A 14,447-nucleotide genomic window follows, 5' to 3' on the forward strand; every position below is an offset into this window, starting at 1 on the left:
TTTACTCCTAGTAGATGTGTTGATTAATAAAGTCGATATGAGATGATACTTTCGTGTATACGGTTGGGGCACCCTTTTCACCACATGGTGATACACCCCAAGAAACTACACCAAGAATCATAGGGATAGCTTCGTTTCTTTCAACTGATTGAACGAGCTTAGGCTGTCTTCGTAACGTTTCGTCATCGTCATCATCATCATCTTCACTATCTTCGTCACTCTCCTCATCGCTTCCAAAAAATATATCATAAATGTAGTCGAGTAGATCTTGATATTCATAGGAATAATACTCTTCGCTAGAATCTGCATCTGTTGTGGGAAATTCAGTTGTAGACGTGGTTTCTTCTGGTGCTTCAGTAGTTGCTGTATCTTCTTCGGTAGTAGTCTCTTCTGGATCTTCGGTTGTTGTACTTTCTGTCTCAGATAGTTCTTCTTCTGTAGCAATGGTCTCTTCCTCTGTAGTAGTTTCTTCTTGATTTTGGGTCGTTGTCTCTTCTACTTCCTCAGGCATCATGCATTTTCCTGATCTACATTCTTCCAAAGTGGAGGTCTCATCTGGTTCTTCAGTAGTTGTAGTTTCTTTTTCTGTAGTAGTTTCTTCTGATTCTTCTGTAGTATTTGTTTCTTCCTCGGTAGTAGTCTCTTCTGCTTCTTCGGTAGTAGTTTCATCTGTATCTTCAGAACTCAAGCATTTTGCAGACCTACATTCTTCCATAGTTGACATCTCACCTGGTTCCTCAGTCGTTGTCGTTTCTTCCTCTGTGGTGGTCTCTTCTGATTCATCCGTAGTCGTTGTTTGATCTTCAGTAGTAGTTTCATCTGTATCTTCAGAACTCAAGCATTTTGCAGACCTACATTCTTCCATAGTTGACATCTCACCTGGTTCCTCAGTCGTTGTCGTTTCTTCCTCTGTGGTGGTCTCTTCTGGTTCATCTGTAGTCGTTGTTTGATCTTCAGTAGTAGCTTCATCTGTATCTTCAGCACTCATACATTTGGCAGACCTGCATTCATCCATGGTGGAAGTTTCCTCAGTTGTTGTCGTTTCTTCCTCTGTGGTAGTCTCTTCTGATTCTTCCGCAGCCATTGTTTCGTCTTCTGTTGTCGATGCATCCTCAGTCGTGCTCTCAGACTCTGATTCTTCCGAAGTACTCATGGTCTCCTCCTCCATAGTTGAGGTCTCTTCAGGATCTTCAGTAGTTGTACTATCATCCTCTGTAGTAGACGTTTCATCTGGGTCTTCAGTCGTTGTAGTATCATCAGATTGACGGATATGCCTTACTTTAGGTTGTGATAAGTCATGGCTGAGAGCTCTACCACGAGCAGTAGCGTATTTTGTGTTGAAATAATAAACTAATGGTCCACCTGAGTCCCCACTACAAGCAGCTACTCCACCAGTAATGGGTCCAGTACACATGTTGGAGTCTTTATTCAACGGTATTTCTTCATCTTCAGCCAGTTTGTCAAAAGCTTCGTAGCATTCTAAGGATAGAAAAAAAATGAAAACATTTTGATACACTTGCAATGGTTACAGGCATTGGTAGATGATGCCAATTATTAAGTAAATGGTTGCATTAAATTATATAGTATAGCATATTAACTCCTCGTAAAGTCCAAAATAATACGTACTTTCGAAGGGCACATACGTCAAATCGACCTCTTGAAGATAAGTCGGCATGTCAGGGAATATCAGCGTCGTCCGCAGCGCCCCCCAACCACTCAGCTTTAAGGAGTCCAAATTCTCATATCTAAAGTTCGGTTGTGGCAAATTGACTGGCTGGACTGCTTTCGTAAATTTTATTGGAAATTTCGTTTTAAGCACAGCTATATCATGTGCCCCTATTCCCCTTGAAATGTAAAAAGAATAGGTATTTATACATTTTAATGTACATAAAGTAAGACTCTTATCTTTCTATCTTATATCATAAGAATTAATGGAAGTGCCTGATTGAATTGTGAAGAATATTTAACAAGGAAAGATTATTGCTAAACTTAGTTCTGAACAGAATATGTAGGTGTTAAATTTAACTCAAGAAATTATATCATTTGTCATGTCATTTGCCTTGCTCCACCCACTTTTACATTAATGCTAAATGAAAGAAAATGAACTTACCCTTTGTAAAGTGGATGTGGTATGCGCTGATCTATACCAACGATTTGTGCTTTAGGTCCGAACTTGTCTACGTTATGCGCTCCTGCTATGGCGTCCATCGGTAACCACCGAATTATCCATGATTCTGTGATACAATGCCCTGCTGTCAGAATCTATTTCAAACAATATGAATATTAATTTAAGGTTCAATACAACAGATTTTGGCGTAACGGATCTTAAACGAGAGGTAGGTATTTAAACTAGTAATCACAGATTGTAACAATGAAACAGTTCTTATAGCTTACCCAGTTTTCAGTTAAAATGGAGCCACCACAAATATGAGCACGGACCCAGAAGAACCTCAATTGTAGAGACACGATGTAAGGGTGGCTATTGGGCTTGGCTTCATGGCCACCGATTATTCTCTCGTCTCGAACTCTCAGTCTGTTTGTAGAAGCTGTTTAAATAAATCAAAGTAAAGATGGGGAGCTTAAACTATTTTACTTAATATCTAGGTCATTTTATTATTCACAGGTTTGTGTTCGATTCGTAAAGTCTTATGACGCATTTAAAAATCAGTAGGAAAACTTTACTACCTGGCTCATTTTGCTAGACTTATATTTATGCTTGTAAAAGACTACAGAACTAAAAGTTTAAGATAGAGTCCGGTTTATTTTCCACTCTGTATACATATTCGATATGATTCGATTTAATGACTGATGATGACGCAAAGTGCAACTTAAATAAATAATTAAATATTTTTTATTACCTACCAGCTAGAATTATCCAACATTTTGCCAAAACTATAGCTATTACTACAGTGAAATTCATCACAGTTCGTTGGTTTTGGCTGACTTTGATATTTGAGGATTAGCTATATTTGATATCGTTGCTTCTATTTATAAAGTCACTATAGAATTGTTTTTCAGGTGTACCGAACATTATAGATAAGGATTTTCCATCGAGTTGTGGTGGTGTAACGGATAAGGACTCGGTTCTAACTTGTGAGTGTGAATCCTGCCATGTACCAATGCATACTTTAGAAGTAAGAAATTTTAGTAGGATGGTAGCAGCAATGAACCTTGCCTTGTAATCAATTACAGTACTTAGAATCGTTTATATAATAAGTAAACGAAAATATTTTCTATTGTTTTTTTTATTCTGTTATCTTTCTTTGAATTAATTACTAATTTATTTAATGCAATAGTTGACAACACGCGTCTGAATTGGGAGAAAAAATTGCATTTGATGAATGCATACTTCACACGGGTATAAATATTCAAGAATATGAACATTATACGGGTGATTTTAATATGGGAGTAGGACAATGGGCCTCACAACAAAAACACACATTAACACAATTCGTCGCATGCTTTAGAGTATAATTAAAACAAACATTTTAGGTGTTTTATATTTATTTCTCCTTGCAATGACTACGCTCTCTGTTACTCTACATTATCAGTAAACCTAAAAGATGGAGTAACTATTAGGAATCGAAGTTTTACAAGAAGTCGGTACACGAAATAAGTATAAATTAAACATGAATGAATCATTCCGTGCACACTCCGATCACAGGCGTATATTTTATTATAAAATACTACCCTGTGCCAAGCGGTCGTAGGCTGAACCCGGTACTCCAACTATTAGAGTGAGAAATCTGTTTGTAGACAGTGACACAGAAGCATTACGATATGACGTCATCAAACAAGGTGGTGGTGATAGAAATGCAATCACAAGTACCGTAAGCGCGTACGGTCTCAAGTCAAATGTAACTTGAGCTGAAGTTAACTTGATGACATCATGAAAGAGTAAGTTGGATACTATGGAAAATTTAATATCTTTGATAAAAAATTATATGCAAAACTTACTATAAATAATTAACTATTCTCTAGTAGTTCTAAGCTGCTACTTAACAATACTTTAGTACTAAATTGCAAAGATCACCTACAAATAAACTATCTACAGCAATACAACTAATCAAGTATAAAAACAATAAAAATTAAGTAACAAAAATATAACATACATTAAACATTCATCATTGCTAATGGCTAGAACAGTAAAACAAGAAAGTAACAATTAAAAATGTATCCTAAAATTATATCTGAATCACACTGATGATGAGCTTAAGCACTTTGGTCTTATTAACAAAATTCTACAGTAATAGTAACATCTCGTCTATTCTTAAACACATCCTAATTTCGAATACTACAATTAATTTACTACGTTGTAATATTTACATTATAATTAGTATTCTCTCGTACAGTTCATATTTCAATATCGAACAAAAATATGGCAGTACGTTTTGGTAATATGCGAAACATTAACTAGGTATATTATTGAGAGATTTGTTTATGTTTAAGATCCTTTTGATGTTTTTGTGGAGCTTATTGAATTAGTAGAGATCAAAAGTTCCAGAGGATGTATCAGATGGATCAGTGATACCCGAGAGGGCGGTGGTATGGAGCCAGCGGGGTGATGGGGGGCAGGTGGTTCCCACACCGAGGGAAGTCTTTAGGCACCGGCGGAAGGTCATGTTGAGTTCCTATGTGTAATATTAGATTCATCCCGATCACTATATGGAATATGAAGTGGCAGTGGAATAGCCAGTACCCTGAAACAAGAGAAAGACGTTGTAGATTATAACATAGATTGCGAAAAAGTAAGCAAAAAACGCTGCCCTTGTATTGGGTATTGACCTTATTTTTATGGCAGTACGCATTTTTATGCCACATTTACTTGACGGTTCAGCAAGATTATCATCAAGGCCGTCACACCGTTTAAACTTGTATCATAAAATTGCAATATATTACAAAACAGTTTGTTCAGCTCACCTGGGTTGTCAGCTTTTAGTCGTATGACTACGTATCCATTGTTCGGCACCGCTATCGTGTCTTTATGCGGCGGCAAGTTATACTGTCGATTGAGGAGACCCTTTCTGTCCAAGTCTAGAGCATGTTTCAGATTGATCTTCTTGATATTTTTGTCGGGGGATCGACCCATACCGATGACGTTGTATGTCGTTCCGTGAAGATGGAACGGATGCGACAAGTTTGGTGATTGAACTGAAAAGAAACAAAAATAATGAAATTCCTCAATTCCTTGATGACCTTAATCTCATTGATAATAACATTAGAAAAGAAGAAACAGCAACCAAACGAAACAAACATACTATAAATATCCTCAATTCCTTGATAAGTTATGAAAATCTAATTGATGCCATTGAAAAAGTATAATGTTGTCTTATAGAGATTGCTTTTACCAAAAAGCCGCCTTTTGTATTATTTATTAGTTGTATTTTTGTAATATTATCTTTAATGCTGCAAAATAAAGAGTATTCTATTCAGTTCTATTCTAGAAGCACATAGGTACCTTCGTCAACAAGCACGATCTCCACAATGGAGTTGAGGGGAACATCGATCATGTGCACGCAGCGGCAGTCGACGCCGCAGGATGCGGGGCGGTTGTCTCCGTTGCAGAACAGGTCCGGGTCCAGCTCGCTCATCTGGGACAGCGGCGGCGACGGCGGCGCCACGTACGAGATCTCGTCTACCAAGCTCAGCACGTGGTCTCCGCCCATTCCTCCGACTGGAAGTACGGGTTAACAATGTTAACATACTTAGTTGTGGGGGAGGGCTTTTAGGAAATTAGTTTTGATTGGTTGAATTTTTGGTTGTATGTCTTCTCAATAATTTCGCATTTGACATTTATGGCCTCTGATGCGTTGTGTCCAGAATTGCTTTTTTATCATAGTAAAGACCCTTTGAAACGCTCCAATATTATAGACCGCATGCTGTTACCTTATCATCATCATTGGCCACTATATCTTGAAAGGATGTTAGTGTGCGAATCACCTCGACCGTTTGGGAACTATTACTGTACGGTTCGAAGGAAGTGGCGGTGCACCTGTTGGTTCTTAAAGAAGATGTGGAAATGCCACTGTTTAGGTAGCTGTTAGCCTGTAGAGTCTTCCAAAGAAAACACCGGTATTGCTGTTCACTGTTAACTTCGAGTGTCTCTGGAGATCTTCACTGTAGGCTGTTACTAGTGGACTGTATGTTGTTTACTGTTCCGCTGTTACTATTAAACTGACTATATTATTCGCCGGACCCATCCCTTTATATAGTCCGGCAAGCGATCTTCCCGATAGTTCCAGAGATACCTGAGGTCACACTATTTATTATTATTATTACCAAAGTAGGTACAAACGTAAACAATACAACAAACAACTATAAGTACCTATGTAACTTAGCGACTAGAAGGTTCGCGGAGACGTTACGGAACATTCCCTGGCCATTGTTCTAGAACCTTCTGGACTATTATCGAACTATCTATTCCATACTAATTATTCTAGAACATTGTGGAAACTTCATGAAAACTATGGAATGTTCCAGAACCTTCGCAAGTGTGATCGGGCTAAATACTCTATCTGGTTATTTCTATTAACTATTTATAAAGAAGACTAACTATAAACTATATCGTCTTCAGTCGTTCTGTACATCTCTCCCGCCGGTCATCGCCTGCAGGGCGTTGAAGTCTTCGGTAGGAACGACTGGAGCTGTAGGCAGGATCATCAGCTGCTTGGTCGGTCTTCTGAGGGTCCTTCTCTTGGTCTGGACGTCGACTGCTCGTGCGATATCTTCTCCGAGGTAGACAGCCGTGACCACGTCTTTCGGCCACGTGTTGCGTGGTAGGTTGCCGTCTGCCACGTTGCCCAAGTTGACCGCCGTGCCAGGCTGTAGGGTCCTGGAGTCTTTGCTGTTCTGTGTCGGACTTTATTTTCTTCGGTGTCATCGTCAGTGAGTCGAGCGCGAAGTGTCTCTTCAGCTGCTCGTCCATGCTGTCTTCGATGCTGACGATGTTGTTCACGTAGTGCACACGCTGTCCCAGTGTGCGTGTGTGTGCACCGTGTAACACCCAGCCCAGTGGTGTGCGTGAAGCCACTGGTTGGTGTCGCTGTCCCGCTCGCACTTCCGTCGCCATCAGCAGGTGCCAGTTGTCTTGGCCGATGAGCAGGCCTGGCTTCATGCCTGCGTGCTTCAGCTCGTGCTGGATGTCTTCCAGGTGAGGGCAGCCGGCGAGGTCTTGCTCGGTGACACGCTGTGCGGCGAGGTGCAGCTTCTGTACTGTGCGGGCGTTGACTGTGTGCGTCTCGCTTGCACCCTTGAGAGTGAGTGCGACGCGACGCGATGCGGACTCATCGACGCTTGTGTCGGAGACACCTTCTATATAGAGAGGGTCTATGGGCCCCCTGGCTCCGATCTTCTGTACTATTTCACTGTCGATGAGCGTCACTGTTGATCCGTCGTCTAGGAGCGCGCATGTGTCGACCGCTCCCGCCGGTCCGGAGACTTGGACCTTTACTATTTTGCGATACGCTTTCGTTCGCTTCGGTGTCCACGTAGAGGCGACTGCTTCTGTTTTCTTTGCTTCGGGCTTGTCGTTGCGCACGAAGTGTAACAGTCGGTGATGTAACCTCTTGCAGGAGTCGACGTCACATTTCCTCTTTCTGCATCGGTGCGTCTTGCTGCGGTAGCGTAGACAGCTAAAGCAGAGCCTACTCTGCTTCGCTAGGTGCCAGCGTGAGTCGACGTCACTCTCGACGAACTTGCGGCATTCTGTTGGGTCGTGGCCCCTGTTGCAGCACACTGGACACTTAGGTTTCTGTTCTGTTGTTGCGTATGTCCATTGTGCGCGGTGCGGCGGCTGCTGTTTCTTCGATTCGTAGGCAACCGTCTTCTCGTGTGCGTGCGGCATGCAGATGGAAGCTTCCCGAGTGAGGAATCGGCTGAGCTTCAGCAGGTCTGGTTCCTCAGATGACTGTGCGGCGGAGAAGTCGTACCAGCGAAGCTTGTGGGCGGAGGTGAGCTTCTCGACTGTGAGCTGCGTGATCTCAGGATTGTTGAGATAGCGGTCGCGGTGCAGCTCTTGCAGTACCGTCACTATGTTGCTTACTTCATTTGCAAAGAAGCAGAACTCTGTAGCGTTATCCGCAGGTCGACGTAGTGCCCGCAGACGTTCCAACTCGGCGAGTGCGATGCTGTCCGGGCGCCCGAAGCACAATTCAAGTGACTTCATCACGTTCTCGGGCGTCGTGCTGGTGATGAGCAGGCGGCTGACAGCTTCCTTCGCTCTTCCTCGAGGCATCGACGTAGGCGCCCCATGTTGTCGCAGGGCGCGAGTGATGCGGCGGACTCGTAGTAGGCGGTCTTGAACTGTAGCCACTCGTGCCGTGCGCCGCTGAAATACGGTAGTTCGCTGATGTGACGCGGAGGCGGTGGCGGCGGCGCCCCGGCTCTTGCAGCCAGAGCGATAGCTTCGGCGAGGGCGGTGAGGCTCATAGAGTCGCTTGCCCGCGGCTGAGCGACAGGGTCGACGGCGGTAGCGGCTGGCGGCGGCAGAACGTAGTCTCCTACATGCTGACCGGAGTCGTCAGCAGCTTCTGTTGGCGGTGGTGGTGATGCTGACGCGGAGTGAGGCTCGTTGGCCAGTACGTGCGGCTGTGTTTCGAGCCACGTGTCGACCCCGAGTGTACTCTCCATCTCGGAGCTGATGCTGCCGTCGTAGTCGTCGGTGTCGGATTCAGCTTCAATAACTGCGAGCCGGGCGGCGGCAAGTTCAGCTTTACGACGTGCTATTTCTTCTTTCGCTTCGGCGATTTCAACTCGACGACGGGCTAATTCTTCTTTTGCTTCGGCGATGCGGCGTGCCTTCAATGACTTGGCCTTCGATCTTGCTGTAGACGCTGGCGGAGTAGCCCGGATGCATGACGGCGGGAAGGGCGTTCCGACAGCAGCTGTTACCACCCTCGCGGCAGTGGAGGGCGGCGGCGTTACTCCCCCGAACACAGGGAGCGGTACCCCCCCTGTTATGGGGGGCGAGACGCTATGCACCCTCGCAGACGAGGGCGGCGTCGTTACTCCAGTGGACACACCCGTCAATGTCGATGCTGTCACGGTGGTTGACGGCGTGTGCATGTCGGAGTCTGTAGCGGTGGTGGTGGAGGCGGTGGCGCCGGCGGCCGACGATTCTTCTGTAGGCTTCTGTTCTAGGCCGCCGCGCTGTAGCCTCCCTGTCGTGGACCTCGTTACAGGCATTCCTGCGTCTTCAATCCGGCTCCGATGGACCAAATGTGCGAATCACCTCGACCGTTTGGGAACTATTACTGTACGGTTCGAAGGAAGTGGCGGTGCACCTGTTGGTTCTTAAAGAAGATGTGGAAATGCCACTGTTTAGGTAGCTGTTAGCCTGTAGAGTCTTCCAAAGAAAACACCGGTATTGCTGTTCACTGTTAACTTCGAGTGTCTCTGGAGATCTTCACTGTAGGCTGTTACTAGTGGACTGTATGTTGTTTACTGTTCCGCTGTTACTATTAAACTGACTATATTATTCGCCGGACCCATCCCTTTATATAGTCCGGCAAGCGATCTTCCCGATAGTTCCAGAGATACCTGAGGTCACACTATTTATTATTATTATTACCAAAGTAGGTACAAACGTAAACAATACAACAAACAACTATAAGTACCTATGTAACTTAGCGACTAGAAGGTTCGCGGAGACGTTATGGAACATTCCCTGGCCATTGTTCTAGAACCTTCTGGACTATTATCGAACTATCTATTCCATACTAATTATTCTAGAACATTGTGGAAACTTCATGAAAACTATGGAATGTTCCAGAACCTTCGCAAGTGTGATCGGGCTAAATACTCTATCTGGTTATTTCTATTAACTATTTATAAAGAAGACTAACTATAAACTATATCGTCTTCAGTCGTTCTGTACAGTTAGTCAGCCACTTCTACAGCCTATGTTGGTTTTGCGAGCTACCTTTTTTCCTGTGACTGAACAGCCATACAGGGCCTTAAACTCTTTATTTTACGCATCTCTTACCTAAGTAGTTCTTGTAGGTATTCTCCTTGAACAGCTCCTGTGGCTTGTAGAAGTGGAAGCGGAACGGCAGGAAGATCTTGACGTCAGGCCTCTCCTGCAGGATCGCCTTGTCGATCGGTTTAGAAGACTTGAGGTTTGATACGCACACCGCATCGTTTCGTTCCACATTGCAAATGGCGTCCAACGGGTTTAACACCTGAAATTGAGCTTAGATTACTGATATCTTTCTATCTGAGTTTAAAAATGTGTGCAGTGAAAGCATAATTCAAAATTTAAATTTAATTTTCAATTGTTTATTTTGATTTTTTTCTAATTTATTGCATGAGCATGAGATAGTAAATAAAATAGTAAAATGTACAACCTGTATCCGGTGCCAAAGTTTATCCTGAGGTTTTCCCATTACATAGTCTAAATAACATCTACGTGGTATAGTTTGTTAACTACTGTGCAAAGGAATTCTCGGAGGTGGGTATTATTAACAAGGGAAATTCCAGGAACATTTACTTACAAAGTACAAACATGATGAGTAACAGTGAGATTTAAAATAAAATAGGTAGTATTTTGTATGTTTTATTAGAGAGTATCAAAATCACATTTTAAATAAATAAATGTTTTGTTTTCGTTGACATTTATACAAACATCGAAGCTTTGTTAAGCTGTATAAAAAAGATTTTCGAAAAAGTTTTAGACTAGGGATTTTGAATGCGTTTTACGAAGCGGAAATGTACAAAACTTAAAATATGTTGCACAGAATATCGGCTTAAAGTAATGGTAACAATATTAACAACAAAGTGGTAACATTTGTATCTAGGAATTATTTTAAAATCTATTTACAGTCTATCGATTTCGGAATGAGCATGATCGAGTTTTGGATGAGGTGATCGAATGGGTCCGTACTTCATACGTGTATGTACATTCTGCAGACTCTACAGTTATTTACATTTTCTACAGTTCGTATCGCATGCAATGTGTTAGTAGTATATATTAGAAATATATCGCTTAAAACTAAAATAGCAATTATTACTAAAAATATATACACGTTATAAATATCATTGGTGAAATAATACAATGGCAAGTTGTTAGTTAGAGAATAGAGAGTCTTCAAAGAAAGAAATAAACCCTCGGTGAAGATAAAATAATAGAAGTAATTATGTACGATTATAGCCTCGAGTCGATTGTCACAATAATATAAGGCAAGTAACAATCAATCTAAAAATTATCACCATTGACGACCAAACTGAAACGGAAGTTAACAATAAAATATCACCGTTTAAATAAAATCACGAACTGACATAGACTATCTGCACCATTCAAACGATTACAAGTTACACGACCGCAGATTCGAGCACTTCGAACCTGCTGAACACATCACACAATTCAAACATAAAATTACACTTAGGTAACATAGTAAAGTAACGGCTATACTTTGTTGCAGCTGCACCTAGGAACCGTTCTAGTGGAGGGTGATGGGGGGCAAGTGGTCGCCACAAGTGGGGAAGTTGGGGGGGACGGGGGGAAGGTCGGCGTGCGTGCCCACTTGCAGCACGAGGTTCATGCCGATCACGATGTGGAACAGGAAGTGGCAGTGGAGCAGCCAGAAACCGGGGTTGTTGGCCCTGAATCGCACGATGACGTAGCCGTTGTTGGGCACGGCGATGGTGTCCTTCGCCGGCGGCAGGTCGCCCTGCTTCAGGTGGCGCTCAAGCAGACCTCTCCGGTCCAGGTCCAGAGCGTGCTTCAAGTTGATCTTCTTCACGTTCTGGTCCGGGGACCGGCCGATACCGATTACGTTGAACGGGTAACCGTGCAAGTGGAACGGATGGGACAAGTTCGCGATTTGTACTGAAAAATACATTGTCGCGTTAGAATAAATTAACAATTTCTATGGTAATAATAATGATAGGCTACATTGTAAGTTTTATGAGCATACCTTCGTCGACGAGTACGATTTCGACGATGGCGTTGAGCGGGATGTCTACTTTGTGCGTGCACATGCAGTTCTGTCCACAGTCGGCGGGGCGGTTGTCTCCGTTACAGAACTGCTCCGGGTTAATATCGTCGTACTGGCTGATGAGCGGCGCGGGCGGCGCCATGTACGAGATCTCATCTATCAAGCTGATCACGTGGTCTCCTTGCGGGGCAACTGCAATACATTACAAGCATCATTACACCCCATCCTTCAAATCAACCAGTGATTAACGCATTGTTTGGTATTGATGCAACGTACCTAAGTATCTGTTGTAGGTGTTGGGCTGGAACAGCATTTCGGGTCTGTATACGAAGAATCGGAACGGCAAGAATATCTTGACGTCGGGCCTCTCTTGCAAGATGGCGGGGTCGATGTTCTGAGCGTTCTTGAGCTGGCTGACGCAGATGGCATCATTCCTCTGGATGTTGCAGCGGGCGTCGAGTGGGTTCATCACCTGGTAGTTAGTGGAGGAGAGAGGTTCGTGCAATTACTAGAATACGTGCGGTTACTAAACTACTAGGTTCTGTCGACTACGGTCTACGTATCTCAGTTTTTACAGAAGTTTCTTCTAGTGGGAGTAGTCTACTGCGGTCATGCAATTTATTTAAAAGTGGTCAGGAAGTAGGGTGTATTGGTATTTATATCGCGGAGAAAATCGATCATTATGCTCTTGTATTGTACATGATACACTCAATGTAAGTACAAGCTGTCTTATAAAAATATATACTCATTGCCAATGGAAAGTACCTAACAAGTTTACAAAAAACTAAGTCTTGTTTGCAACAATTATGTGGCCCACCGTAGCGTTTAATATCTATAATCTAAGACCTAACTATGTCACCACAAAGTAAATTGCAGCTACACCACTTAATCCATTAAGTATTCTTATCTAAAGGACATAGTGCAAGTATAAAATATTGTCGTTGGGCAATCAGCGTCTAAGTGTAGCACTGTCGACAGAAGTTTCATTTGAGCTGAGGGCTCGGACCGGACGGCCTTAGGAATGTATGCAATATCCGCCAATTAATAACTCGGGCCAAGACTTAGAGCCACGTACTTTAAAGTCATTAGCATGAGCCTTAGCGTGACAGCTACATTAATTATCCACCTTAAATAGTGTCTTAGCTTTCTTCACTCCAGACATTCAACTCCCCATTTTACTACTGTTTTGTATTTACAGTTGGCTAGGGACTACCCATGTTCACTACCGAATCTAGCTATAAGGATTGTCATTTAGTGTTATGGTACACTACGTTGTATATACAGAACGGTGCGGGGCGTACTCACCACCCCCTGTGGGATGCCGACGTCGTAGGTGGGCGGCTGCGAGGAGGGCTGGTAGGGCCCGCGCGCGTACCGCAGGATTCCCAGTTGCTGCGCGCGCCGCACGCCGCACTCTCCTAGACCTCGCACTTGGATCCAGTACGCTCCAGGGTTGTTGTTCGCCTCAATCACAAAGTCGTAACGTTCACCTGAAAAAGTTAATTAGCTAGTTTATGCATCAGTGGAGATCTACACGTTTGCCCACAGCTGCAATAGGCGTGGCACTTTCGACCGCGTTCAGTGGTTATGATAGTGTTACAGTTTCGCATTATGTGTTTTTTTTACCCGACTGACTCTGTGTAATGAATTGACGTATCTAATAGCGACTGATAGCAACAAGTAGGCGAGTTCCGTGATTTATGTAATAATCTTACGGATTTATTACATCGCCTACGGTAATAATCAATCAACATGAATAGAGTTTTGATTGGCGATACAATTTAAATATTGCAGATTGATTGATAAAATATTGTGACATAATTAACTGACTGTGATAAACCCAAGTCTATAGCTGGGGCCTTATCGCAAAATCAAAACGTAATAACATTTACGAAGTACCTAATTAGTGCCAAATTGAATTCAGTTTGAATCCGAAAGTCATTGTCAAAACAAGTTCGCGATAAGTACACAGTTCTATATGTTTCCTAGAAAGAGAATGAACTGACCTGAGAAGGAGATGATGGTGTTGACGGAGACGGGCTGCACGGGCTCGCCGTCGGTGGCGATGACGGTGAGGTTGTGGCCCTCGATGGTCATCTGCGCCGGGCACACGGAGGCGAAGGCGTTGATCATGCGGAAGCGGTAGCGGCGGCCCGGCGTGATGGTGAACACCTCGAGCGGCGTGTTGGTCATGAAGCCGGTGTTGGGGTCGCGGAACTGGCCCTTGCCGTTGATGAGCACGGACTCGGGGTCCTGGCCGGTGTTGACCGCCAGGCGGCCGGGGAAGCGCTCCGCCGCGTCCTCGTGCAGCCAGTCACTCAGCAGCATCACGTGCGTCGTCAGGTCGTAGTCGTACAGGTGGCTGTTCGGGTCCTTCGACGGAGGTTGACGAACTACTATACTGCCGTACAGACCGTCCAACTTCTGCAGACCGGTGTGGGCGTGCCAAAAGTGCGTACCAGCGTTACCTTGCCATTGATACCTGGAACACGTAAAATATTATAGTTTTATTAC

At 43.7% G+C, this 14,447-nt stretch overlaps 3 protein-coding genes across 3 annotated transcripts in view; all 3 read right to left on the reverse strand.

Annotated features, from left to right (window-relative positions):
• Window positions 1-7: 7 nt before the first annotated feature.
• On the reverse strand, window positions 8-3,125 carry LOC119693729 (flocculation protein FLO11). The gene is made up of 4 exons (XM_048623775.1): window positions 3,092-3,125; window positions 2,395-2,546; window positions 2,148-2,262; window positions 8-1,479 (listed from the first exon to the last, which is right to left on the reverse strand). The coding sequence occupies exons 1-4, from the start codon at window positions 3,123-3,125 to the stop codon at window positions 8-10; spliced, it is 1,773 nt and encodes a 590-aa protein (XP_048479732.1).
• Window positions 3,126-3,446: 321 nt separating this feature from the next.
• On the reverse strand, window positions 3,447-10,898 carry LOC105386687 (laccase-15). Its single transcript, XM_011557299.3, has 5 exons — window positions 10,887-10,898; window positions 9,983-10,178; window positions 5,459-5,674; window positions 4,921-5,151; window positions 3,447-4,700 (listed from the first exon to the last, which is right to left on the reverse strand). The coding sequence occupies exons 1-5, from the start codon at window positions 10,896-10,898 to the stop codon at window positions 4,522-4,524; spliced, it is 834 nt and encodes a 277-aa protein (XP_011555601.3). The 3' UTR covers window positions 3,447-4,521.
• LOC105386665 (laccase-1) overlaps window positions 10,540-14,447 on the reverse strand; it is a 42,158-nt gene continuing 38,250 nt past the window's right edge. Inside the window, exons 4-8 of the mRNA XM_011557274.3 lie at window positions 13,940-14,415; window positions 13,239-13,423; window positions 12,210-12,405; window positions 11,913-12,125; window positions 10,540-11,824 (exon numbers count right to left, since the gene is read on the reverse strand). Coding sequence (XP_011555576.2) covers window positions 11,436-11,824; window positions 11,913-12,125; window positions 12,210-12,405; window positions 13,239-13,423; window positions 13,940-14,415 — 1,459 coding nt within the window. The 3' untranslated portion in view covers window positions 10,540-11,435. The remainder of the gene's footprint in view (window positions 11,825-11,912; window positions 12,126-12,209; window positions 12,406-13,238; window positions 13,424-13,939; window positions 14,416-14,447) is intronic.

The sequence above is a fragment of the Plutella xylostella genome, chromosome 10 (assembly GCF_932276165.1).
Source record: "Plutella xylostella chromosome 10, ilPluXylo3.1, whole genome shotgun sequence".
NCBI classification, from domain to species: Eukaryota; Metazoa; Arthropoda; class Insecta; order Lepidoptera; family Plutellidae; genus Plutella; species Plutella xylostella.